Genomic DNA, 25,684 nt, shown 5'->3' with positions numbered 1-25,684 from the left:
CCTCTGTCCCCAGTTCCTGCCCCATCTGCCCTAACCCTGCTCAGTCTCCATTTCCTTGACTTGCCTTTGTCTCGTCTTGCTTCTGTTCCAGGCTGATACTGGCTCTGAATGGCTCTTGACCCACACCTCTATCCACTGGTCCTCCCTCTTCCTCACCCCCTGAGACCAGAGCCGATTGCCACCACCCCCCCCCCCCCACATACACAGCCCACCTCAGTCGGGGAGCAGGAGGTTCCCTCCCAGCACCTGTGATTAAAACTGGTGGGGAGTGGCTGGGACCTGGAAATCCAATGGGATTGTGAGTGTGAGTTGGCACATGTGCAAAGGTGTGAGCGTGGGTTTGTGAGAAGGAGATGAGCGTTGATGTGGGAGTTAGAAAGTGTGTGTGCACACACATGAGCACGACGGTGAAGGTACATGAGTGTTGAAAGAGTGTGTGTGAGGGCGGGTCAGTGGGGCAATGGGTATGTGAGCACACGGGAGCTGGGCCAGGGCTGGAAGGATGAGAGGGACTCTGAGTGTAGAAGCAGAGCCCAACGGCGCATAGACAAGGGCATCCTTTGAGCTTGCATCTCTGAAAGAGGACGCTGCCGGCCCCGTGCCCTGCTTGGTCAGCCCCATCTCTGTCATCCCGGGCTCCCTCAATTAGGTCAGGCTGTGGGGAAGGGGGAATAAAGCTACTGAGCTCCAGGCAGGGCCCCTGCCGCTCCTTGGGCCTGTCAGCCACTGATCTGTTCCATGTTCCTATAAATATTTACAAATCCCAGCTGCTGAGGAGCAAGACATCCTCCACCAGCTGGGGCTCCCAGCCTGGAAGCTGAAAGGGAGGGAACGCGGGGGATGGAAAGACGGGACTTACACTGGAGAAGCAGGCGGCCAGGACTCCTGGGTTTAGCTCCTAGTTTTGCCAGAGGTTAGCCTGCGTGCCCCTTCGGGAACTGTGGAGCCAGAAATTTCCTCCTCAGCGCCTCTGCTCCAGGAAGGCTGCACCAATCCTACCTGACAGACAGGGATGGGGGTAGGGGTGGGGCTCCTTTACAGTCAAGTTCCTGCCTCCTATTAATGTCTCTCAATTAGGGGTAAAGGGAGGGGGGGGTCTTACTTGTTAAAAGATACAGAATTCTCCCTGAGTCCCTAGAGGGTATTGTCTCTCTGAACTCAAAATCTTCCTCAGGACACCTTGATAAATCCATCTGGATCTTTCTAAACTGGAGGCTGAGGACTTGCGGCTCTTACCCCAGCCAGCCCTGTCGCTTCCGGAGCTGGGCTCTTGCAGAACCCGGAGAAGGTTGTGTTAGGTGAGACCCGTGGAGAGGGCTCACCTGCTCTGGTCTGTCAACACCATGGCCCAGGCTCGTGTTCAGATGCCCTGGGGAACCAGCCCAAGAGAGTATCCCTTCTCAGGCAGAGATTGATTATCAATTCTAGGCCCTTGAGCATTTGTGTGGAATCACCAGCCATCTGCCAGGATCTCCAAGTCAAGCTTTCCCAGAGGCACGTGGTGGTGACTTCCAACTCCTAGACCCAGGAGGCACTGTGCCTGGGGGATGGCACCAAAGTCCAAGGTGTCCCAGGCCTCCTAGCTCAGGCAGGCCTGGCCTAGACATGGGAACCCCAGACCAAGTGAGCTGAGACCTCTTCCCCTATCTTAACTAGAATTTCAGGTTTATTAATGATGGACCCTTTTGGGCCCCAGTGGGACTTCCCTTGGCCTTGCCCAAGTAATCCCTGTATCCTGGCCTAATTTGTCCAAGAAGCCAGGCACTGGAGTGGGAGAAAAAAATAGGGAGAGGGAACCCCACGATGTTGTGAGGTTCTGGCTGCTTGTGTGGGCTATCCAAATGGAAACTTGGCCCTAATGGGGCATTAAAGTCATGCAGGCAGGAGGCCTGGACTGTGGTTTCCTGGCTTTTCTCAGGGGCCCAGGCCAGCTGTTTTCACTATGGTCGGGGAGCCTAACCATCCCAATTTCACAAGGTGAGAAGAAGGGGCTAGGGAAATGCTGAAATCTGCTAATCTCCTTAGGCCAGAGCTGTGATGAAGGGGAGAGGGAGAAGACACAGGGCGGGACAAGGGGAGCTGAGGGAGGGGGCAGAGATGGAAACTTCTCTTGGCGAAAGGCAGCTGGCCTCACCCAGGAGGAAACTGTGACCTTCTCAGCTGCCAGAGAGCAAAAGCAAGGACCTGGGAGGAGGGATGGGGAGGAGGACAGTCTGGAGCTGGCAGAGAGGTCCAGTGATGGCGGTGGCACAGGAAGAGTTAAGAATATTCCTAAAATAGCCCAGCCAGAGCCTAAGCCAGCCGGCTAGTGCCTCTCCTGGAGAGCAGATCTATAGCGGGAAAAGTCAGCCTGCTCTGCGCCCACCGCCTGCTGCCTGGTTTGGGCTGCTAATTAAGCCTCCCACCCCACCCCTAGCCAGCCCCTCCTGCCCTAGTGGGGGCCGGGTGCAAATAAGCAGAGAGCCCAAGTCTCCCCAAGGGACAGAGAACTCCAGCTGGGACCAGGAGGTCTGTGTGTTGGCACCCACCTCCATACACCCCACGCCCTGCCCTCTGCCTGAGTCAGTGATGGGCACACAGGCCCGTGGATGAGATGGAGGCTGACAGGTCAGAGCAGCCAGGTTCTCCCAACCGCACACATGCATAGTCAGCCCTTGTGGGGTGGAGACCCTCAAACGTCAGCTTCTCCTAGCTCTGTGCTCCCCTCCACTTGGGGGATCCTGGGGTGAGCTTGGGGCAGGGAAAAGCCAGGAGAGCCCCTCCAAGAACAAACCACATCTCCGTTTCAGGAGCAGGACCAGCTATGTAATTGACAGGACCCAGGATGAGATGAAAATGTGGAGCCAACTTCAAGACAGTGATAGCAAAACAGAAAACCAAGTGCAGGTCCCTTCTGGGGGCAAGGCCTTTGTCAGTGCACAGGCGGCACGTCCTTGAAGCTGGCCCCATTCAAGGGTTCAGTTTAGTGAACATTTACTAAGCACCCGCCGCTCTGGTCCATTGCTCGACTGGCCCTGCCACCTCAGAGATCCTGTCTCAGTTACTTCCGTTCTCAAATACATGGCTGTGAGGTGCTCCGATATGAGCACCTAAATACGGAAGTGGGGCTGGGCCCCCCCAGCTCTGGTGGATTCGGGCTCTCCAAGGACACTGCTGCAGACAGAGTTCCAACCCCCACACCCAGCTGTCAGACCTCTCCAAGACGCACCTTCCACTACTACCCTCAGAGAGCCTGTGGGGACCACCTGGTACTGGGGGGATCAATCAGTCCCTCCTCCCCTTGCCTCCTGACCCCCACCAGTAGGGTCCCGAAAAGGGCTCAAGGAGCTCCCATCTGGCTCTGCCTCCGATAGGTCTATGACCTCGGGCAAGCTAGTTCTCCTCTCTGGGCCTCAGTTTCCCTGTGTGTCAAAGGAGAGGTCTCTAAAACCTTTCCAGACCCTAAGTCTAGGTCTCCTGGGATAAGAATGCAGGGGTAGGCTTTTTCCTACGAGAGACAACACTTCCAAAGAAAAAGCCTTCCCCAGTCATCCTGGGGAGTAGGAGGCTTTCTCCCCAGAACCCAGGAAAACCAGCTACTCCCCACCAGCCCAGTTGCTCCTCCATTGCCCTCTCCCCAACCCTTCTCCTCCTCTCTGCCTTCCACCACCTTGCCTGAAGCTGGGGGAGCAGGGAGTAGAGGGGAGAGGGGGTTCTGGAATAGTCAATGCCTGCGGGAGGGGGTGAGAAGCATGCAGACCCTGCTGGCCAGACAGGGGCCTTCTCTCTGCTGCCTTTGCAGGAGGCTCAGCATAATTGCACTGCCTGTCACTCCCGCGTCCTGCTATCTGTCTCTCAGGCTGACCCTGCGCACCCGCCATTATATTGGTTCCTGTTGGGGCTGCAGAGCCTCATTACTTATACATGCAGCTGGGAGACGCAGCTCTTATTAGGTCTCTCGTCCCAGTCCCACAGCCAGGGCCTGTTCGGAGCCGCCTCCCTCGTGCTGGGTTAGGAGGGGCAGCAGGTGGTTGCTGGGCTGAGGTGGGGAGGGGGGTAGGGGAAGGAGGTCCAGGGAACCCCCAGGCACAAATGGAACCCCCAGGCACAAAGCCCAGAGCTCTCTGGCGAGGGAATATGAAAACCTGCCTATGATGTGGGTTCTTGGGTTCTGCCCCCTTAATGCCACCCACTCCTCCTCCGGATATGGGGGCTGGGGAAGGGGCTTCTGAAGAAGGTTCCTCACCAACCTGGGAAACCCAGTCAGACTGAGGAATTCTGAGTCCTAGCCCCAGGGCCAACCCGCTTCAGGGTGTCCTGGCCCTTCACCCCCAGATCACAATACAACTTCCATTCTCTCACCCTTGTTGACCAAACGTTCCCTCTCCAAAGGGGGCTGAAATTACGGAGGCCTTTCCCGTGGTGGATCTGGAAGTATCTGAGTTAAAATGTCATACAGGGATTTTAAATATTTTAATGGATGACAATGGGGAGTTTTCTTTAATAGGAGAATCACAACCTCTCAGAGCTGCCCTGGACAATTCTCCAGCCCGGAGAAAGAAATGAAAGCCCTAAAGTGTGATGAGACTTCCCCAAACACACACGGCAAGTTCACGGCCTAACAGCCTTGAGATCCAGCCTCTGTCTCTTGCTGCCCAGCCCTCCATCCTGCCCGAGCCAGGACTGTAGACCAGTGGCTTCAACTCAAAACCAAAAACATGCCTTTCACACAACTGGCTGATTCAAGCTGTTCTTTCTCACTCAAGTGCCTTTCCTTGCTCTTCCTACCAGGTACGTACCTGTTGGGCCAAGTGGTAAAGAGCCCCTACTTGGGGTCAAACAGACCTGAGTTGTAATCCTGACTCTCTCTCTCTCTCTTACCAACTGTGTGATCCCAGGCAAGTTACTTAACTTCTCTGAGCCTCAGCATCCTCATCTCCAACATGAAGACTCCGACGTGCTTACTCCTTACACTTCTAGTGAGGATTAAACGAAATAGCGTATGTAAAGTGACTGGCACACATTGGTACCCAGGTGACCGCAAAAACATTCATCCATCTTCATTCATTTCATAAACATTTCAAGATCCTTCTACAAACCTGGAAATATGCTCCCCACCCCACTCCCATCCCATCCACATCAGGCCACGATCAGCTCTCACCTGGACCACTGCAACTTCCTCCTACCTAATCTGCCTATGATACTCTTACTATGTTTTAACCCCTCCACTCCACACAAACCAGAGAGATCCTTCTAGTCTGATTATATCACTCATTCAACACCTTTCAGTAGTTTCTACCTGCCCTTAGGATGAATTATACACTCCTTGTCACAGCCCACAATGTCCTGCAAGCTTGGCCTAAGCACAGGCTGTTCCCTGTGCCTGGAATAATCTTCCCTCCCTCCCTTTTACCTCCACCTCTGGTGGCCTTCCTCTTCACCTTGCCATCCTTTTTCATCAGGGCTTAAACTTAAATATCACTTCCTCCAGGGAGCTCCCTATGATTCCCTCCCTCAGATTAATGTAGTCAACACTGTTGCGTACTCCTATAGCACCCCACATATTCCCAGGTAGTTTGTCAAGCTAGATAGCAGGTGGTTGTTTAACTGTCCAGGTTCCTTCCAGACACTGTAAACTACATAAGGTCAGAAGCCTTTTCATGCCATCACTGTGTCCTGTGATAACAAGAGATGCGGTGGACAGTCAGTTAATATGAGCTTATAGAATGGACGGAGGATTGATGCATGAGACAGATGGAAAAAGTGACACCATCCCTCTGAAGTCTTCCGGAGTCCTCTGGACAGAGACTTTTCCATCTGTGCTTCATATCGCCTAATGCAAACCCGTACCCAAGCCTTAGTCCTTCCTCAGCTATAAAATGGGGAAAATAACACTGCCTACCTCATGGGGTTATTGATATTCAATGATGGAAGCCATGTGATAGTTTTAAGTCCATGATAATAGGTTGTTAAATTTAAATAAGATAATCCATGTAAAGTACTTAGAACAAGATCTTGCCCTTGGTGAGTGCTCAAAAAACTTTCATAAGTGTCATAACATTTACCATTTCTTGCTGCCTGTGTCACCTGCCAAAGAGTGAGCTCCTCAGGGGTATGGCTTCGGTCTTACTCATTTTTGGACACACCAGCACTACCACGTCATAGCGCCCAGCTAGATGTTCTCAGTAAATGTTTACTGAATGAACAAGTGAACAAATGAACGCAGGTCTGCCAGCTGATGATTCAGGGCACAGCATCCCCCTCGTCACTCACAAACCCAGACACACACTAACACAAACTGTCTCTTACACGTTCACACCCACTCACATTCATTCAAAAAACCCCAAAATACCACGGAACAGCCACCCAGTTTCCTAAAGTCAGCTATGTGTAAATGAAGAGTCTTACTGTACCCTCCGCACACCGCCGCAATGGCCAGCACCCCCCTCCCCACCCCTGAAATGACGGGGGCTCTAGGAGTGAGGGGGCTCCCAGTCACAGGAGGGAAAACAAAGCCAGATCTTCAGCCCCCAGCTCTCTTCCACCGCTGCTCATGTCTTTCCCCTTCTGTAAACTTGGGTCCCTGGCCTTGACAGGTGGTTGAGGAAGAGAACAGAAAGCCAGAACCCCAGGGGCCCTTCATCACTCATCTAGTCTTGTCTCTGAACTTAGAAGCCTAGGCCATGGTCCTCCTATCCTAGCGCTAAGACCAGCAACCTGTAGGAAGAAGGCAGGAGAAAGAGCCCCAAGGCCTAGTGGTGGTGGAAGGGCCTTCTTAGCCTGGAGGTGAAAGAATTATATTAGCCACCATTTACTGGATGCATAACAAAGGTCAGGTACAGAGCCCGGTGCTCACCTACGTTATATCTCATTTCATTCTCACAACAGCCCTTTTTCCAGAGGAGGACACTTGAGGCGCTGCAGGTTAGGCTATCCTAAAATCACCAGCTAGGACTGGCACGCAGATCTCGAATTCTTCAACCGCCGAGCTCCAGAGAATTTGGTGGGGGGGGCGGGGTGGGGGAGGTCCGCAGTCATTAAGCTGGGGGACGCCCCCCAAGGCAGCGCCCGCCCTCCCAACCGTCCAGGCCCTCACGTCCGGGCGGAAAAGGGGCGCCCGACTCCGCGGTGGGGGTTCGTGTCCCTCGGGGACCTGGGCGGGGCCGAGGCGGGGCCCGGCGAGCCGGCGGGAGGCGGGAGGCGGGAGCCGGTGGCCCAGGCTCACAGGCCAAGATGGCTGTTAATTAAAGTGCTGGCACCAGCTCCTCTCTGCAAAGTTTGAAGCCGTTATTTTCCACTCCAGCGAAGCGGGGAGAATCCGGCTGGGCTGACAGAGACGCCACACCGCGCCAGGGAGCGGGCGGTCTTTCGGGGGGCGGGCGGCCAGGCCGCCTCGCCGCGGTGAGCGCGCCCCTCGGACGCGGGGAAAGCGCGGGAGGCGGGTGCTCCCGCCTGGTCCCCGACCTGGGTCGCCCGCCGCACTTTCTCCGCGGGTCCTGGGAGGGCTGAGGGGGTGGGGGTGGGGGTGGGGGCGGCGGCAGACGAGCCCCGGCTGGACAGCAGGGGAGAGACCCGTGTGCGTGCGAACCTGGGGGAGGGGGGTTGTGCAAATCACACGCTAAAGACGGCGCACTTGTCCCTCGGGTCACCAACTCTGTCTCTCTGCGAGAAGTCATACTAGGGGAGATCAAGGTGGGGGTGGGGGGAGGAGGCGGACTGACAGCTGAGGACTGTCTTCCTGAGCCTGGGAGGTCTAGCTGCACAGCCCAGCGTCCCCCTTCTGCCAGACTTACCACCTTCTTCTTTTTGGACAGTGAACAGTACCTAAAGACCCAATCCCTCCGGGGTTGGAAGAGCCTGGAGTTGGGCTGCGGGTTTGAATCCCGATTCCACCACTTATTAGTTGTGTGACTTTGGGCAAATCTCTTAACTTGTCAGAGCCTCAGTTCTCCATCTGTAAAATGAGAATAATGATGGGTTTTACCTCTAGGGATTGGTGTGAAGATTGAGTGTGATCATGTATGTAAAGCATTCAATACAGGGCCCTGCACGCAGTAAGCCCAGGACAAATGCTATTTATTGAGGGTTTTTGCTCCTTCTTTGGTGGTGGGGGCCACTCAACCTCACGCTGCTATCAGTGCTTGGAAGGTCCTCTTTCATAGTTCCTCATTTCACATTCTCGTGTCCCTTTCCTCCTCCCAGGGGTAGCTGTAATCAGTCTCAACCTAGGGTAGAGAAAGTCAGAGAATCATGTGGACGTTTTGACAGGTCAGCAGGGGGAGAGTGTGAGGTGGCACGGGGCCTCTTGGGAGAAAAGAAAGAAGCTGGAGGGTCATCCTTCAGCAGAAGCCAGAGGCCTCCCAATGGCAGAGCCCTCCCTGGTGGGCTGGATAAAGGAGGGTGAAGGAGGAGCAGTGGAGCAGCACGAGCGAGGCCTCAAATAATGTGACAAATATTTTGATGGAAGCAGACACATTTCCGTTTATGCAACCTAAACACTTTACTGCACTTGAGGAAGAGGATTGCCTCATGCAACCTGACGGGGAGAAGATTTAGGGGACTGCTGAGGAAGCTAGGGTGGAGGAGGAGCTAAGGGGCTGGAGGAGACCTATCGCCCCTCTTGGAGGCTTGAAAAGGGAGCTACCACTCAGGGATTGTTTGCATTGGTCAGAATGTAGAAATGAGGTGGGGTGCCCACTTTCTTATTTAGGGCTCCCACTTCTCCCTTGTCTGAAAGCAGGGATAAGAGGTGTCATCAGAGGAAAATGGAGGACCCTACACAACCCCCAGGAAAAAGCAGCCTTGTCTGGCCTGGAGCTCGGTGAGGAAGGGGCAGAGGCAAGGAGGTATGGGTAGAATATCCTGCCCATCCTGGAGGAAGATGGGTCCAGGGAACAGCCAGCTGGGCGCCAGAAAAGAGGAGGGGCAGCTGCTGTCAGTGCTCGCAGATCTCGCACCCTGACAGTCACACCATCCTCAGATCTCCTGGATGGGTGGTCTGCGAGGCCTGAGTGCAGAATGCCACCCCCCCCCCCGTCCCCATCTTCCTTTTGCCTTCCTCTCTTCTTCCCTCTCATCCTCTTCCTTGTCCTTTTTCTGCTCCCCGCTTCATACTCCCCTCAATTGTTCTCTATCCCCGTAGACTGGGGAACCCGCGACCCAGCCTCCACACCCTGCGTGCGGTGGCCCCTGGAGCCTCCCTTCCCGGTTTTCTTCGAAACAAACCCTCGAGGCCTCTCCTCTCTGTCTCCCTCAGCTCTCTCTAGCTCTCCCTGTAGCCCTCTCGTCCACTCGGCTTTCGGCCTCTACTCCCCCATCTCCTGTAGGAGACTCTGCTGTTTCTCAGACTCTAGTATCCTCCCCATTTCTGAATCTCAGCCTGTAGCTCGCGGAGTCTCCGGGTTCCTCTCTGGGCTCTGGCCTTCATCTCCGCGGCCCCGCCCCCGGCCCCGCCCCCTGGGTGGGCGGAGCCCTTCCGCCAGCGGCCCAATTAGGTGCCGACCCCGCCCGCAGCCCCACCCCTCGCGGGCGCGGAGCAGCGCGGAGCTGGTGGGGCGGGGCGGGGCGGGGCGGAGGGGGCGGTGGCCCGAGCGCGAGGAGGCGGGAGGAGCCCGGCAGGACGCGGCTGCCGCCGCTCACAGTCCGGCCGCGCAGCGGGAGGGAGGCGCGAGGCAGGAGCCGGCGGCTGGGCTCGGCAGCGCATCCAGCGCAGCGCGGCGCTCCGGGCCCGGCCCCATGCCCGCAGCCCCGCCGGACCGCCCTTGAGCGCGGGCGTCCTGCCCGCGCCCCCCGCCCGCCGGCACCATTGCCCCGACGGCGCGGCCGGGCGGCCCGGCGCTCCCCAGGCTCCGCGCCGGCCGGAAAACGCTGCTGGCGGCCGCTGCGGGCGTGGTGATGCTGCTGGTGCTGGTGGTGCTCATCCCCGTGCTGGTGAGCTCGGGCGGCCCGGACGGCCACTATGAGATGCTGGGCACCTGCCGCATGGTATGCGACCCCTACCCCGCGCGGGGCCCCGGCGCCGGCGCGCGGCCCGACGGCGGCGACGCCCTGAGCGAGCAGAGCGGCGCGCCCCCGCCTTCCACGCTGGTGCAGGGCCCCCAGGGGAAACCGGGCCGCACAGGCAAGCCGGGCCCCCCCGGGCCCCCTGGGGATCCAGGTCCTCCGGGTCCTGTGGGGCCACCCGGGGAGAAGGGTGAGCCGGGCAAGACCGGCCCTCCCGGGCTGCCGGGTGCAGGGGGCAGCGGCGCAATCAGCACGGCCACCTACACCACGGTGCCACGCGTGGCCTTCTACGCCGGCCTCAAGAACCCTCACGAGGGTTACGAGGTGCTCAAGTTCGACGACGTGGTCACTAACCTAGGCAACAACTACGACGCTACCAGCGGCAAGTTTACGTGCAACATTCCCGGCACCTACTTTTTCACCTACCACGTCCTCATGCGAGGCGGCGACGGCACCAGTATGTGGGCGGACCTCTGCAAGAACGGCCAGGTGGGCCCGGCGGGGGCATGGGGCTGGCCTGGGGGCAGGGCACCCAGGGAGCCCGGGGCATAGGGTACCAGCGAGCACAGGTAGAGACCCTACAGCGGCCCCGCTTAGGCATCACATGCGGGGATGGTGGGCCTGTTGGCACTAACTCTTCGGTTCCTGGGCACTGGCTGCAAGGCAGACGCCTCTGGGCACCTGCGCGCGGCTTGGAAATGCGGGAGATAAATGCAAATAATCACAGCGCAGGGCTCCCAGGCGCGCGGACTGGTCCTTGGGGGCTTGGCCCTTGGGAAGCGATATCTGAGAGCTGGAATTCTGGTTGATACCAGCGGGCAATTAGGGGAGGGCAATGATGGGCTCTAGGGAAGGCAGCCTCCGCGCCCGCGGGCGTCCAGGCGCACCGCTAGGCGCGCAAGCCAAGGAGAGCTGTAGGAGATGTTTTGGGCACAGAGGCAAAGGGAGCCAGGGGCGCGAAGCCTTAGCTGCAATACATCCTCCGCCCTTGAGAAGGGACCACTGCGCCGATCTGACGCCCTTTGCAAAACGCGGGGCTGCCCGGCCGCTTCCCACCGTGTCAGAGCTACAGGCGCAGGAAAGCAACCTCTGGGGGGAAAAGTTTTTCCTCCTGAGGGAGGCAAAGAGGTGGAAACTCCCCCTCCCTTGATCTTGCAGCTGCAGCTCCTGACTCCAGGAGTGTCAGGGGATCCTCTGCGTTCACTTTCCCCATCCCAAAGACCGAAGCTAGCAGGCAGCTAGGTGGGCCCCTTGGTATTGTGAGGGTAGTACATGGTGCTCTTCCTGTAACTGCTGCCCCAGAACCAGCCTCGACCTAATCCTGCCCTAGGGGGACAGTTTTGCCCAGCTCACTCTCCTTTTGATACTCCCTCCCTTTCCAGGGCTCCCAGACCACCATGGCCTAGGGCCACTGGGGGGGGGGGGGGCGGTGAGGCGGAGCATTCCTGTGAAGGAGACCAGCATGGGTCAGAACTAAAGCTAGGATGGTGGGAGTTGGGAAGAAATTTCCTGCGACTGGGACCCCGGACCCTGTTGGAATCCTTCCCACTGCAGGTAGACCCTGGCTTGGGCGTGGGGGAAAGGACAGGCCTGGGAGTCAGCACAAAGACTACCAGGCACTTGTAAGTCTGCCCCCTCTTCTTTCTCTCCTGCCTGCCTCTTTCTCCTACTCTGTCTCTTGTCCCCATCTGTCTCCTGTGTCTACCAGTCCTATCTGTCTCTCCTGAGTCTCTGGCCTCTCTCCCCCCAGGCTTAACACCCCTCTTTATTCCTTGAGTGTTTCTCTCTCACTTGGTCTCTATGAGGCTTCCCGTGTCTCTCCTCTTTGTTCTTCGTTCCTGACCAAATGGGAGGCCTCAGTATCCAGTGAGAGCTCACTCTGCAGACAGCCCCACGATTTCCCTTATTAATCACCAATAAAGGATGCAGCAATGTCACCTTCATCAATAGAATTTCTTCCTTTCCCAAAGAAAGTTTGGGCTGGCACCGAGCTGAGGTCTAAGGGGGCTGGGGGCCCATTTTGTCTGGATAGGAAGCTGGTCACCAGAGCACCAGTGGGCCCTAGGCCTTGTACCACCTCAGGAGGTTCCAGTGGGGCTCCAGAGATGAGGCACGAGGAGACCCCAAAGGTGATGTCTGCTTGGGCAGGATCACTTGCTTCAGTCACTGGGAGGTGAAACCATCTCAAAGCCTCTTCCCCCTTCAGTAGGGGCAAGGCACTGGCACAACCTGACAAGGAGGTACTCACTGGCGGTGGGACCACAGGCTAGTAGAAAATAGGAGGTGGCTTTAACTAGGGGGTTCACAGATCCAGCATTTTAACAGTTACTCAGACCATGCCCCCCGACTAAAAACTGGGGCCTACACCCCTCTCCCGTACGTTCTTTGTGACTTGTCCTTCCAGATTGCTCAAAAGACTCGTTAAGTCTCACTAGTCATCCCACGTACTCACTTCGAGCCCCGACTAAGAGGCAGGTGTGGAGCTAGGTAGCAGGGGTTTGATCCACTTGCCCTACAGGACCTCATGGTCTGTGCAGGAGAGATAATAGTAACCACCCAATAACACACCCCAGCAATTGGTGTGTTAGAGGGGGATTGGGGGCTCAGCTGGCAACTCCCATCCCTAAATGTGTTAGCTGGAGGGAATAATTCACTGGTGCCTGCCCCCACTCAGACCAACCTGGTCAGGGGAGAGGATGGCAAAACTGGGCTGGTCCCCAAGGTGAGGAGACATGGCTAGGGAGGAAATAAAAAGGTCAAGTGCAGGGAAAGGCTGGCTCAGAGGTAGAAGAGGACATTCAAGTGAGCAGAGACAAAATGATGGCTCTGGGCAATGGACAGGAACAGAACAGAGGGGCTTCTGCCTCCCATGGCTGCAAGACCTGGGGCACTGCTGGGCTCTGTGCTTTTCCTTTCTGGCTTCCTGCCTGAAGAAATGCTTCCAGAATTTCCTCAGGAAGGCAGGACTGAAATTGGTCCTTGGCCTTTCCCTCGGCAAGATAGGGAGGGGAGAGGTCACTGAAGCGCCGAGTCCCCCCGCTCTGTCCTTGCCTGAGGCCCACCAGCCCCTCTCCCCAAGGGGAGCCTTGAGTCACCACTGTGTAGCCTGAGGACACCAAGGCCTGGTCTTTAGGACATGGGGATCTGAGGAGCCCGAGGAAGGGGCTGTAAGTTAGGAGTGGTGCCCTGAGTGAGGTAAGCTCCCTGCAGCTGCCTCAAAGATCCACAGTTCGGATGTCAGGGAAGACATGAAATTAATACACTGGGCCAGGAGAGAGGGGGCTGTGTGGGGATGGACCAGGGTCTATGGCCAGGGCGCCACTTGTCCAGGGCAGGGACTTTGGGGAGGTGAATATCACAAACGGGGAAGGGCTTGGACAACAGAACCTGAGTGAGGTGAGAGATGGGGTAGTAGATAAATTGAGGACTCCAGCATAAAGGCCTCACTGGAGCTCAGCCTGATGCCTGGCAGTGGGAGAGGGGCTCCCCACTGTCCTTTTCTAGCGAGCCCTGAATGCTTTTCACAGCACAGAGCACAGTGCCTAACTCAGCAGGGACCCAGGAAATATGTGAAAGCACAAGTGTCCCCTGTGGGCCAGGCTGGTTGCCTGTGGGAGCCACTCCTGTACATCCAACACCCCAGCACTGATCCGGGGGCAGGAGCTTGTTTCTTGGGTTCTCCCCACTCCTCCCTCCAGGGCCCTGATCAGACCACTGCCTCAGTTTCCCTTCCCCTGGCAGCCCTTGAGGAGGTGATTCTACAGCGCCCCCTCGTGACAAGTCCCAGACTTGCTTTCCTCCTTCCATGGCAGCCTCAATTCCCCAAATTTCCCCCATGGCCTCCAGGAGAAGCTGGATGCCTCAACTGTTTCCTGTCTCAGGCAGAGAATCAGGACCCCTGGGTTCCATTCCTGGATCCCCCCACTATCTAAGGATGGAAGGGCATCAATTTTTCCTGCCTCCGTGGATAATTAGGATAATCACAGCAACAATCATGGTGATGAATAAATAATAAACATAAGCATAACAGTTCTGATGCCTGTCACATCACCAGGAGATTCCTGATGACAGATGACTGTGTTCTAATGGATTTGGCTATTAAGAAGCACACTGTTTTAATGAGTTAAAGCTCAATTAATCTGGGTAATAAAAATAATTGTTATTAGTAGTAATTTATTAGCAAAGATAATGAAATGCATACGTAATAATAAATACTACGAGGATTAGGGCCCAGGGAACAATATAGAAGTTGGCTGCTTTCTTTGAGTGCTTTCCTAGTAACACAAAGCCCCATCCAGATTAAAAATTTTTCCCCCACCATCTGAAGGCTTTTATAAAGGTGGCAGTGGTGAGGCGGGATCTTCTCATCCTTTTTCTGAACAGAGAAATTGAGCTTTTTGAAAGACAGCATCTTCCCCTCATTTGCTTTTTCCCACCTTTAGCTGAACTGTGAGTTTTCCCAGCTAAGTGTCCCCAAACGGTTCTTGCCCCTGGTCGGGGGAAGAAGAGATTGAGGGGAGAGAAGGGACTGGAAGGATCTGGGCTTTAAATGGCAGCCAGCATGCAAATACGTTGGGTGCCCCCATTGTAGCATTGCTGCTGACTCAGCAGCTTCGGCACAGCTGACCTGCAGTTCTGTCTCCTGCCCAGGAAGGAGAATGGACCCTTCCCCTAATTTGGCTTGGTCCAGCCCAGACTGTTAGCCTTTGGGAGAGCTGCCTTCAGGAAAGGGGCCGGTTGGAGAGGGGCTGTTGAAAAGCCTGACTGAGAGAACCCCACTCAATGCAGCCTCCCCCAACACAAGCCTGCACCTTGGAGATGTCCCCTGTCTTCCCATTCTCCACCCAGGCTATCCTGGAAAGGCCCCAGATCCTATGGCTCAGGCCCTGTGTTGACTCAGTTGGAGAGGAATGCCTGGAGGGAATTTGTTCACCATCACTCACCCTCAGTATCTAATGATGATAGTCGGAGCCCCCAGAAGTGACCAGCAGACTTCACACACAAATGTTGGTGCCCTCTTGCTTCATTGAACTGCCTGTCCCTCCCCTCACCCATCCAAACAAGGACTGGAAGGGATAGCAGATCAGACTGAGGATCACACAAAGATGGAAAGCCTGGATTCCCTCCCTCCACCCACTTCCTTTCTACCGTTCTGTGGTGAGACAGGAGGAGCCCAAGGTCCTCTGTGGGTGGGATAATAGTCACAGGTATATCTATAGCTCTTTGGAGGCCAGGATGCAGGCTCAATCTGAGCCTTGGGAGGGGAAATAATTACCAGACCTTCCATCTCACTGCTCCAGTATGAAAGACCCCAGAACGAACTACAGACAAGGAGTTGAAATATTGGGTTCTGGTACTAGGGTGGTTGCTTAGTAGCCAGCTGGCATTAGTCTAGCCACCTGACCTATGGGGCCAAGGTGTCCATCCCTGTGTCCATCCACTGACATAAGAACAGGTGGGTGTGGCTGAAAGGTAAGGTATTTTTGTTACAATTAAAGCAGAGAGGAAGGGATAAGGAGAGAAGGGATGGCCCTCCATCCCCTGGTGTTCCAGAGAATTCCTCTCTGCAAGGAGGGAGTTCCAGGCTGGGCAATCCCTGAAGGCATTGTTGACGTCCTCGGCAGGCCAGACGGTAAGACCTACAGGAGTTAAGGAGGCCAACTCCACCTTAATTCCTAATTCAGACCCAGATTACACCTGCCCTAGAAATCCAGGGCTCCTCTATAACCCATTCCCAAAACATACACTTATGATTGGAAGGGGTGGGGGATGACGCGAGAGAAGCAGGCAGAGTTGAAGGCAGGTTTTTAGGGCCTCCAGATCCTACCCACGTGGCTGCCTTACCTCTGACAGTCCCCCTCCCTCCCCGACCCTACTTCTCTCCCTCCTCCCCCCTACCCTTTCACACACACCATCCCTACTCTCCCCACCCCCTTATTCCCACCCCCACCCCCACCCCCGCAGGTGCGCGCCAGCGCCATAGCCCAGGACGCAGACCAGAACTATGACTACGCCAGCAACAGCGTGATCCTGCATTTGGACGCGGGGGATGAGGTCTTCATCAAACTCGACGGAGGCAAAGCTCACGGCGGCAACAGCAACAAATACAGCACATTTTCCGGCTTCATCATCTACTCCGACTGAGCTCCCCGCGTCCCCCTCCGTCCCCTACCCAGCTCCCCCCACCCCCGGGCCCCCCCTCCCGGCGGGCTGAGGAAGACCCAACCCCTCGCTGCCCCAGCCCTGGCTGCCGGCCCTCCCTGGCTATGACGCCCCCGGCCCGCCCTCATCACCACCCGGGCCGCCGGCTAGGCTCTCCTTGCCGGCTCGCCCTCGCCGCAGAGCCGGGTCCAGAGCGCACCGTCGCGGTTCCCGGGAGGCGCTGTCGACCGCCCCCGCCCTGGCCCGCGCTGTATATTTGTACAATAGGACTGTTTATTACCCACCCAGCTCGTCAGCCCGCCCCAGACTGGGGACAGGTCTTGGCGGGGTCCCTTCCTGTGCTCGGATGCGCTGCCCTCCCGCTCCGGGGTAGCGCCTCCTGGGAGAGGGGTGGGTTGGGGCTGGATAGCGTCCCAGCACCTGCTAAAGCCCCAGCCCGGCTGCGCCCCGTCTGACCAAAGCTCTAATAAAAACACTTCCATCCCACTGGATTTGGGTCTGTGCCCTAGAGAGGAGCTGCAGGAGGGGACCATGAACCCTGCCTTCTTCCAGAAAGGGAAGAGGTCTGCTGGAAGTTTCCCATGGATCTGGGGGCAGCCAGGTCCCAGAATCACAGCTGTTCTGAGAGGAGGTGGGCCAAGGGGCCCAATGCTCACCACAGCCCAAGCGTGCCTGAGCAGCAGAAACAGGAAGCAGCCCAGTTACATCATCCTCTTCCATGGTGGAAAAGTTCCATTTGTTTGACCTGGAAAGTGGCATCAGCAAGGTTTAAACTGGGACACCTGGGCTCTCAGTCTGGTACCACTGTGTGTGATCTTGGGCAAGTGACTCCTCTTTCAGTTCTGGGTTAGTGACAGCAATGACAGGAACACACTTTGCACTAAAAACTGGTTGACCTTGGCCCAAGCACTTCACCTCGGGGCCTCAGTTTCCTCACCTATAAAATGTAGGTGACAAGACTTACCTCATAAACATAGCTTTTATTATTTATACATCGCTGAAAGTTTGCACAACACTTCCAGGTATGGCACCTCACTCAAGCCTCCAAGGAGCCCTGAGAGGTTGGGTGACTAGATTTTGTTCTTCTTCCAGGGAGGTTAAATATCTTGATGAATGTGACATGGTCACTAAGTTCTGTGATTGCACTTGAATCCAAGAAGCCCTGCTCCTTGGAGACAACACGTTGAGTCTCCTGGCTCTGTCTGCCTCCCTTACCTCCTGTGACCATGTGACCATGACAGTAGTAGTTAGGGCATTCCTAAATAACCATAGCTAATATTTAGAGAGCACCCACTCTGTGTCAGACCACCACGTAAGAACCTTATATATACTATCTCTTAGATCTGTGTGGGGAGGGGGTAGACCGGCAGGAAACGCTCACATGCCCTTTGACCTGGGTGCTATTCTTTTATCCATCTCAGGTGAGGAAACTGAGGTTCAAAGAGGTTCAGTAACTTGCCAGGGTCACAGAGCTAGGAAAAGGCAAATGCCAGGATTGGAACCAAGGACTACGCTCTCGGCTGGTGCACCATATTTCATAAAGATCTGGTGTCTCCAAAGCAGAACCGAGGAAGAATGGCTCTGAGGCAGCTCCGTCCTCGCTGTGCCCAGCCTTTCCACTCCCACCCCTGCCCTGCAGAGGCTTCATGTACTTACAAGCATCTGCACTGGGCAGCAGCCATGGGGCGAGCCTCTTGGAGAACCCCGGGGCTCTACATTGAGGAAAAGTCCCATCTGGCCTCCCCACCCCCAGCTGGCTCAGCTGGAGAGACAGGAAGGAGGGGTGGCCTCCGTCCCAGTCAAGCCCCATGTATGGACCCTTGTCATGGCTGGCAGCCTTGAATGACTTTCTTTATCCTCCCTTCTCGCCCCTACTTCCCCCTACTGCCAGCTGTGGCCATTTAATAAAATTAGCTTAATGCTTGTTCCTTCCCTGTGGGGTCTGGAGATTGAAATCCGCGGGTCCCCACAAACCCAATAAAACCCCTGGCAGGTCTGGCTGGAATGAGAGTTTCCTCGGGAAGAGTGATTAGATTAGAAGGCGCTTCCCCCTGCCTCCAGTGCCACCCACAGGCCCCTGTGATTCTTTAATGGCCACACTGGCCCAGGGGTACCCAGCCACATACCTGGGCGGCTCCCCACCCCTCCCCAGAGGCCACAGGGACTGGGCTGGGACCTCTGCTACAAAAAGCATGTTAATCATTTCTGTAGGAGTGCCCGGCTGGCTTGTTTGCTTTTATTTCTGGTGACTGGACAAGCCTTGTGTCGCTTTGAGAGATGGGCCTAATATCTCCATTTTGCAGATGAGGAAATCATAGTCTGAAGAAAATTCGTGACTTGCCTGTGGTCACGCAGCAAGCGTGTGGCATAACTGAGATGGACTGAAGCCAAGGGCCTTTTCTTCCTTTGCAGGGCACCAAGGGTATCCTGCAGTCACTCAGGCAGCATCCCAGCAGCAGGGGAAACTGTCGGGAAAGTGTCTCCCCCATCAGACAGGGAATCCCCAAGGGCAAAGTCTGGGTTTTTTTTCCTCCTCAGACTTGGGATGCCGGAGGACAAGGACTGTGTCTCCACCATTAGAATGGGAAGCTTCCTGAAGGCAAGTTCTCTGTCTCCTCCATCAGACTGGGGGTCCTCAAAGACAGTGTTATGAGCAAGTTGAGGGTAAGGTGTGTATCTCCAGGATTGGGGGACTTCCTAAACACAGAGATTGTGGCTTTCCTCGCAATGGCTCTGAGGGTAGGCACCGCTTTTTCTATTGAACCAGGGCTTTCTAAGACCAACCCCTGGGACTGGGGGTTCCCTGAGGGACCGACTCTATCTCTTCAACTTGGGGATCCCCGAGAGCAGGAGCTATACCTCCCCTTAGACTGGGGGATCCCTGAAAGCAGGGCATGTGTCTCTCCTCCTCAGTCAAGGGCTTTCTGGTACAAGAACATTCCAGGGGGACAGGGCTGGCTGGGTGATAGAAAGGAGACTGGACACGCAGAATGGCGGTCCCACTCTGGAGGAAGGAAGGAAGAAAGCTCTCCAGGCTGCCTCCCCTTTAGAAAGATGTGTGATTAATTAACGAATAATGTCCCTGCCAGGGGGTGTCAGGATGGAGGTGCCCCTGGAGCTCACCCACACAAGGAAAGGTAGGCCATCCTGTGCCCAGGCAGCTGCCAGCCCTAGGGGCTGGGGCTGCCCTGCTTTCTGGGGTCATGGGGACCAGAGGGGACAGCAGGAGCCCACCGCTGGGGACTGTCCTAATTGGATGACTTTGCAGGACAGCCAGGCAGGTGCGCTCAGCCCTCCGCTTCAGCTTGCTACAAACACATCTGCCACGGTGAGGTCTAGGGGTTAATTGCCTCCCGCCTCACTCCTGGTAACCGATATTTCATTTACTGCTCGGAGGGGGAGCTGCCCAGAGAATCAATCCCGGACAAGCATCCAGGAGACAGGGGAGCTGCGGAGGCACGGGAGCTGTTTCCCAGAGGATCTCTGAACACCAGAGGAGGAGGCAGGAGGCAAAGACCCAGAGAAGGCGGCCGATTGCTCTAGGCTATTTGGGGGGGGGGGCTCACCTGCGTGCTGCCCACCCTTATAGGACCCCCAAGGGCTAAGAGAAAATCTCAGGGGTACAAAGGTTGCACTACTCCAGCTAGCTGTGCTGTTTCCCCTGCCCTGTTTTCTTCCGCATTTATTTATCTGAGTGCCCCCATAAGCTGTAGCAGGTTAGATGCTGTTAATAAGGTTATTTTCACAAGCAATGAAGGTATATTTGAAAAACGGAACTGGAGGTGTGAGCTCCTCGCCCCCTTCCAGGTAACAAACCTCAAAATCCTACAAATGAGGTGATAATAAAGTGGAAGTGAGGAGTCTACACATGTTTGGAACTGGAAGGGGGTGGCAGGGTTACTGAGAGGGGGCAGCTGGGGGCCGGAGGGAAAACGGGGGGGCTACCCCCATGCTTTCAACATGTTCCCCCTTAGTTCCACCCACCCAAACTGAGAATCAAAACCACAGAGTGGGTAACTCCTATTACACAGCTGGAAAAACTGAGACCCCGAGAGAAAGCCAAGATTGCTCAGGTTGGCTCAGGACAGAAATAGAACCAGAGACAGCGGCAAGTGGAGACACAAGGTTTGGGTTCAAGTTCTGGCCATGCTCAGTGTTTCAGGAAAAGACACTTGACCTCTCGGAGTCTCGGTTTCTTCATCTATAAAATGGGGCCGATAAAAATATCTACTTGAAGGGCTGCTGTGAGGTAGTGGGTGAGAACCCGTTCTGTAAGTTATAAAGCAAAATGCAAATGCATGATTATTATTACAACCCAAGTCTCCTGAGCCCTGTGATTTTTTTTCCTGAGCCCCATGATTTAAACCACTTTCAGTTGTACTTCAGTGCCTGGGATGGTGATGGTGATCATCAAAGAAGATGAAGACTCTTGGGTTGTTCTCCCACCCTGATAATCCCAAAGTGAATATAGGGTAGGGGTTGGTTTGGGGTACACAAAGTGTGGAGCTAAGTGTTGAAAATGGATGCCCTGAGTCCTCCCACGTCCAGTGTGGACTCCCCCACCCTTCTGTTCTATGGCCTCCAATATGGGGTGAGAGAAGGGATGCCCCAAGGCTGTGATCCACCTGTCCCTACTTGCTTTGCTTGTCCAACATTACTGAACATCTTCAATGGGCCAGGCCCTAGTTTGGTGTGGGCTCCAGAGATGCATAAGAAACCATCCAGAGGGGCCACCTGGGTGGCTCGGTCGGTTAAGTGTCTGACATTGGCTCAGGTCATTATTTCACGGTTCATGAGTTTGAGCATCTCTGCTGTCAGCTCAGAGCTCACTTTGGATCCTCTGTCTCCCTCTCTCTCTGCTCCTCCCCCACTTGAGCACTCTCTCTGTGTTTCAAAAATAAATAAATATTTTTTTTAAAGGTTAAAAGAAACATGTGTAAAAAAAACCATCCAGAGCTTCAAGATACCCACAGGGGTCATACAGAGACATCCAGGACATAGTGCTATTGGAGGGGGCGGGGGGAGGCTTCCCAAACTGTCAGGAGGAGTTACTCTCAGGGAGCTGGACTAAATGGAGGCTTACAGTTTTACTTACATAATGTTTGGAAAGGTTTTACAAGGTCTCCCCCTTTGAAATTTGAGCTGCCCCCGCCCGCCCCTAGGATTTGTTGCTGAAGCTGCCTTCTTGGGGATGGGGTTGGTGTGGGTAGAACCCAGGGAACTGAGGGTTTTCTCTTCTCTTGTCCAAGGGCTTGGGAAATAATGGAGCTGGGTGAACAACATATACCCTCATCTCTGTATCAACACCCAAGTCATAAGAACACCTATGTACTATTCTAAGAATTTCAAATGCATTCATTTATTTAAACCTTACAATGATCCCACAAGATAGTTACTACGAACACACCCATTTTTTGTATGAGAAAACTGAGGCACAGAAAGGTGAATTAATTCACCCAAGATCATATGGCTTACCCTTTCTGGGAGCAGCCCTCTTGCCTGGCCATTCTCGGGAAGCAGAGAGGGGTTGAATCTCACTCCCTCCCACCCAGAACAGTCTCCCCAACCAGGTCACCTGGCATGCCTTCCCACAATGCTTGCTGCCCGGCCAGCTTGTACAGGGGCAGGGATCCTGCCTTTCCCCAGATGGTGAAGGGTAAATTTGAGGGTTCCTTCCCAGGTGCCCAGGGCACAGGCCCCTTTGCTCCCTGAGTGAGGACCCCAGCGTGGATCAGGACAACTGCATAGGGCCAGGTAAGTACCAGACCTCTCCAGCCTGCCCAGAGCCAAGGATGGGTCCACTACACCCTGGGCTATTTCCACTGCCTACGGAACACCTGTTCATTATTCAAAGCCCAGGTCCATTGCCTGCTCTTCCATGAAGGCTTCCTGAACTTCCCCCAGCAGTCACCTGCAGGTCTCCAAGGCCACACCGAGAGCATCTTCCACATAACAATGGCTGACTCAGTACATAACACTGTGCCTGCCACATAATAAACACTCTACCATAATAGCAGCTATTCAAACATCTGTCACTCTCCTAAACTTCCACCTCCTGCTGGTGGGTGCTGTGATGTACTGCCTAGGTCTCCTTCAGGACCAAAAGATCTATTCCCCAGCTGCTGAGAGTGCTGCCGGCAGGTGGCTCTGGGCTAGCTGTCCCCTTCAGGCATGGCCTCTGCTGATGGGGGGTGCCTTGCCCAAGGTCCTGCCCACTTCTTAGGTCAGCCTGTTTCCAATGATAGATTAGCATGAGGGTTTAAAATCCTGGTACCCTAGCAGGGCTTTTACACTCAGGACAATTCTGAAGACTCTTCCACGCGTGTTCATTCCAAGAGCACATCCCAGTAAATTTCCTGCACACTGATCTCCACCTCAGAGTCTGCCCCATGGAGTACCCAACCTGTGACACCTACCCCAGATCTCATCCATTCACTAATTCCTTCAGCCAATTTTATTGAGTACCCATGATGTGACAGGCCTGGTAGCAAAGGCAGGAGATGGAATGTGAAACTATCCGATCGGTGATCACATCTCCTACCTCCTGGAGAAGGCAGAAGTCAAGAGGGTGACTCTACCAACCTCTACCATAAAATCCACAAACTTCCCTGCATCTGGGCCCCTCCTCTCTTACTTCTTTTTGCCTCCATGGAAGAGCTGTCCCCCCTTCCAGGGCCCAACTTGTCACTGTGTTCTGTATCCAAGGCCCTCCCACCAGCGTACCAAATCTGTCCTTGTTTGTCCAAGACTGTTCTGGTTTTCAAACTGGAAGTTCTATATCCTGTTAAACCCCTCAGTCCCAGGTGGGCTAACTGGAGTGGTTGATCAGTGTATCTTCCATGTTCGCTGGGGACCTCACCTAATTGATAATCACACCTCTCTTTACTCTTTAGCGGCTCACTCTGTATCAGCTCCTTCCCATCATCCTTCAAAGCTCACCTACCTTTAAAAAATCCTCCCTTGACCCCGCATCTCCCTCCAGCCTCTACCTCCTTTCTCTGCTCCCCTTGACAACCAGAGGACTTAAAAGAGTAGTTACAACTTTCTCGCCTCCCACTGTGGTCTGGCTGCTGCCACTCCTCTGAAACGGCTCCTACCAAGGCCAAGTGTGAACTCCTTGCTGATAAACCGAGTGGACACTTTCTCAGTCTTCATTGTGCTTGACTTCTGTGCTAGGCCAGACTTCAAGGTCTGGATTTTTTTTTTATGTTTATTCATTTTTGAGAGACAGGGAGGGATAGAGAGAGAGGGAGACACAAAATCTGAAGCAGGCTCCAAGCTGTCAGCACAGAGCCCAACGTGGGGCTCAAACTCACAGATGCGAGCTTGTGACCTGAGCTGAAATTGGAAGCTTAACTGACTGAGCCACCCAGGTGCCCCTCTGGCTGGGGTTTAAGGATGGCAAGAGTGACGTCCTGGACTTGGTTCACAGACCTTTGAAGATTGATCTATATCTGGAGCAGCTAATGCCACACGCAGGTGCAAGGAGGTGTAGTGATAAGTATTCGGGGAGGATGTGCCTCCCCTCAGCCTCCTTTGAGCACCTAGGCTTGGTGATCTTGTCAGTTGCAGATCGTGAGAGAGCCACACACACACCTCACCAGAGCCGAGATCCTGTTGCCTTTCACAACATATTGGCCACATCAGCCCAGAAACATCTGCCGCCACACAAGGCAACATTCTTCACCTAACCCTCACATCTGAGTTCTAGACCTCAAAATACCAGTTAGGCCAATGCCAGGCTAATCTCCCTTTATCAGCATCTGCAGTGTTGGGTCCAGGGGATTTCCATTTGTGTCCACTAAGGTGGGCCTGGCCAGGCCCCACCAAAGCTTCTCAGTATCATGGGCTCCGATGACTCTCTTACCAGCAAAATTCTTTTCCCTTGGATTCTGAGATTCAAGGAACAGTTCCTTTGGCTTCAACTTGCATGCCACTTCCCCCCAACCCTCTTTTTCATTCTCTTTATAGCCCATATATCACATCATTTTTAGTACTAGCTTAATTGTCTATTTTCTCTCATGGGCTGCAACCTCCATGAAGATAGGAGATGGTGTTTATCACTCACCACCCCACCTTCTGGGCCCACCAATAAATACCTCATGGACGAATGAATGCAAGAATACCTATTATCATCTCATTGGATGTCGGCAATATGCTGCACTTACATTATTTCTAATCTTTGTAAGTAACAAGCGAGGTGTCCCCTTTCCCATTGCCCACAGCCAGGACAGCCTCTGCTCCCTGTCTTACCTCACCTTCTCCAGTTAATTGTCCAAACCAGAATTGGACCAAGGCAAGACCAGGCTGACAAGGACACAAGAGGAATCTGTTTCCCTGGTGGTTCCTGGGGATCCCAAACCTCTGTTAAAATGCACATCTCTGTGAGAGGGGATGGGACCCTTAAGCTGGAAGCCATGCTTTAGGAGTTGTATTTCTCCTGGGTAGTGCAGATGGCAAGAATACCCTGATTTTCTTGTAGCTTTACAGTGACAGCACTTTGTATCGTTTTCTCATGTTACTCTCACCAAAACAGCAATGCTATCCCATTTGTAGAACAGGCAATGGAGGTCCAGGTAGGTGATTGAAGAGTTTGGGTCAAATAAACCAGGTGTTAAGTAGTGACTCTACCATCTTGATGTCAGGCCCACTGAGGAAATTTTGTCTCCTGCTCTTTTGGATGCCTCAGACCTTCTCATTGTCCCAGGGTGGGGACTGATCGGGTTAATGAAACTGGTCAGCAATTGGCTCCAGGCAGGCATCACCTGTTTCATCCTAATCAGATTCATACAAAGCTGTCCCCTTACAAATGCTAGGGGTTTGGAAGGCTTTCACATCCATGCTGTGTTAGGTGAGTAGGAAGGACGGGGTATTTACCCCATTTTATAGACGAGGAAACGGACACTCAGAGAGCAGCCATGACTTCCAAAGTCTTAGCACTAATTGGTGATTCAGTCACTAGTGATTGGAATCGGGCTTCCTGATTTCAGTGCAGGGCTCTCTCTCTCTCTCTGACCTCCACAACCTCCAGTATTGAGGAGCAGCATGAGGCTGGCCCACCAGAAGCCAAGCAGCTGGCGATTATGAAGGATGGAGACAGTGCTGCCCAGCGGTGCGCTAAGGAGCCGAGCCTCGTATTCAACCACCAGTCCATGCTATTCCTGACGCTGTCAAAGTCAAAAGGGTGGAATTGCCATTCTCTGTCTCCACCGGCTTTTCCGTATCAAGGCTGTTCTCGAAGTTCATTCTTGGGATGGTCGCGGAGTGAGAAGAGACCCTGGACAGTGGCTAACAAGTCCCTCTTGGATCGGTAGATGCCATCGTGGCCCACAGAAAAAAAGGTTTGAAAACGTGCTTGATATCTGGTTGTTGCACGTGGTGATGAACCCAGTCCCAGGGACGGCAGCGTAGGCCGCTGTTCCCCGGTACTCCAGCTCCACACAGGTTTCTCCCCGTCTGGTGCGGCCATAGTCGGAGACGCTGCCTCAAAACCAGCAGGCAGTAAGGGGAAGTGCGCAAGCGCACAGTTGACACTTCAGCG

At 54.5% G+C, this 25,684-nt stretch overlaps 1 protein-coding gene and 1 long non-coding RNA gene across 2 annotated transcripts; one reads left to right on the top strand and one right to left on the bottom strand.

Annotated features, from left to right (window-relative positions):
- Positions 1-8,038: 8,038 nt before the first annotated feature.
- LOC128313413 (uncharacterized) lies at positions 8,039-25,644 on the bottom strand. Its single transcript, XR_008294073.1, has 2 exons — positions 24,397-25,644; positions 8,039-8,204 (listed from the first exon to the last, which is right to left on the bottom strand). It is a non-coding gene; the product is annotated as an uncharacterized LOC128313413 (long non-coding RNA).
- On the top strand, positions 9,582-16,649 carry C1QL1 (complement C1q like 1). Its single transcript, XM_027048875.2, has 2 exons — positions 9,582-10,470; positions 15,946-16,649. The coding sequence occupies exons 1-2, from the start codon at positions 9,874-9,876 to the stop codon at positions 16,123-16,125; spliced, it is 777 nt and encodes a 258-aa protein (XP_026904676.1). The 5' UTR covers positions 9,582-9,873; the 3' UTR covers positions 16,126-16,649.
- Positions 25,645-25,684: the final 40 nt, after the last annotated feature.

This window comes from Acinonyx jubatus, chromosome E1 (assembly GCF_027475565.1).
Source record: "Acinonyx jubatus isolate Ajub_Pintada_27869175 chromosome E1, VMU_Ajub_asm_v1.0, whole genome shotgun sequence".
Taxonomy (NCBI): Eukaryota; Metazoa; Chordata; class Mammalia; order Carnivora; family Felidae; genus Acinonyx; species Acinonyx jubatus.
Note: the sequence above shows the minus strand (reverse complement) of the source record. Positions and strands in the feature narration are given on the sequence as shown.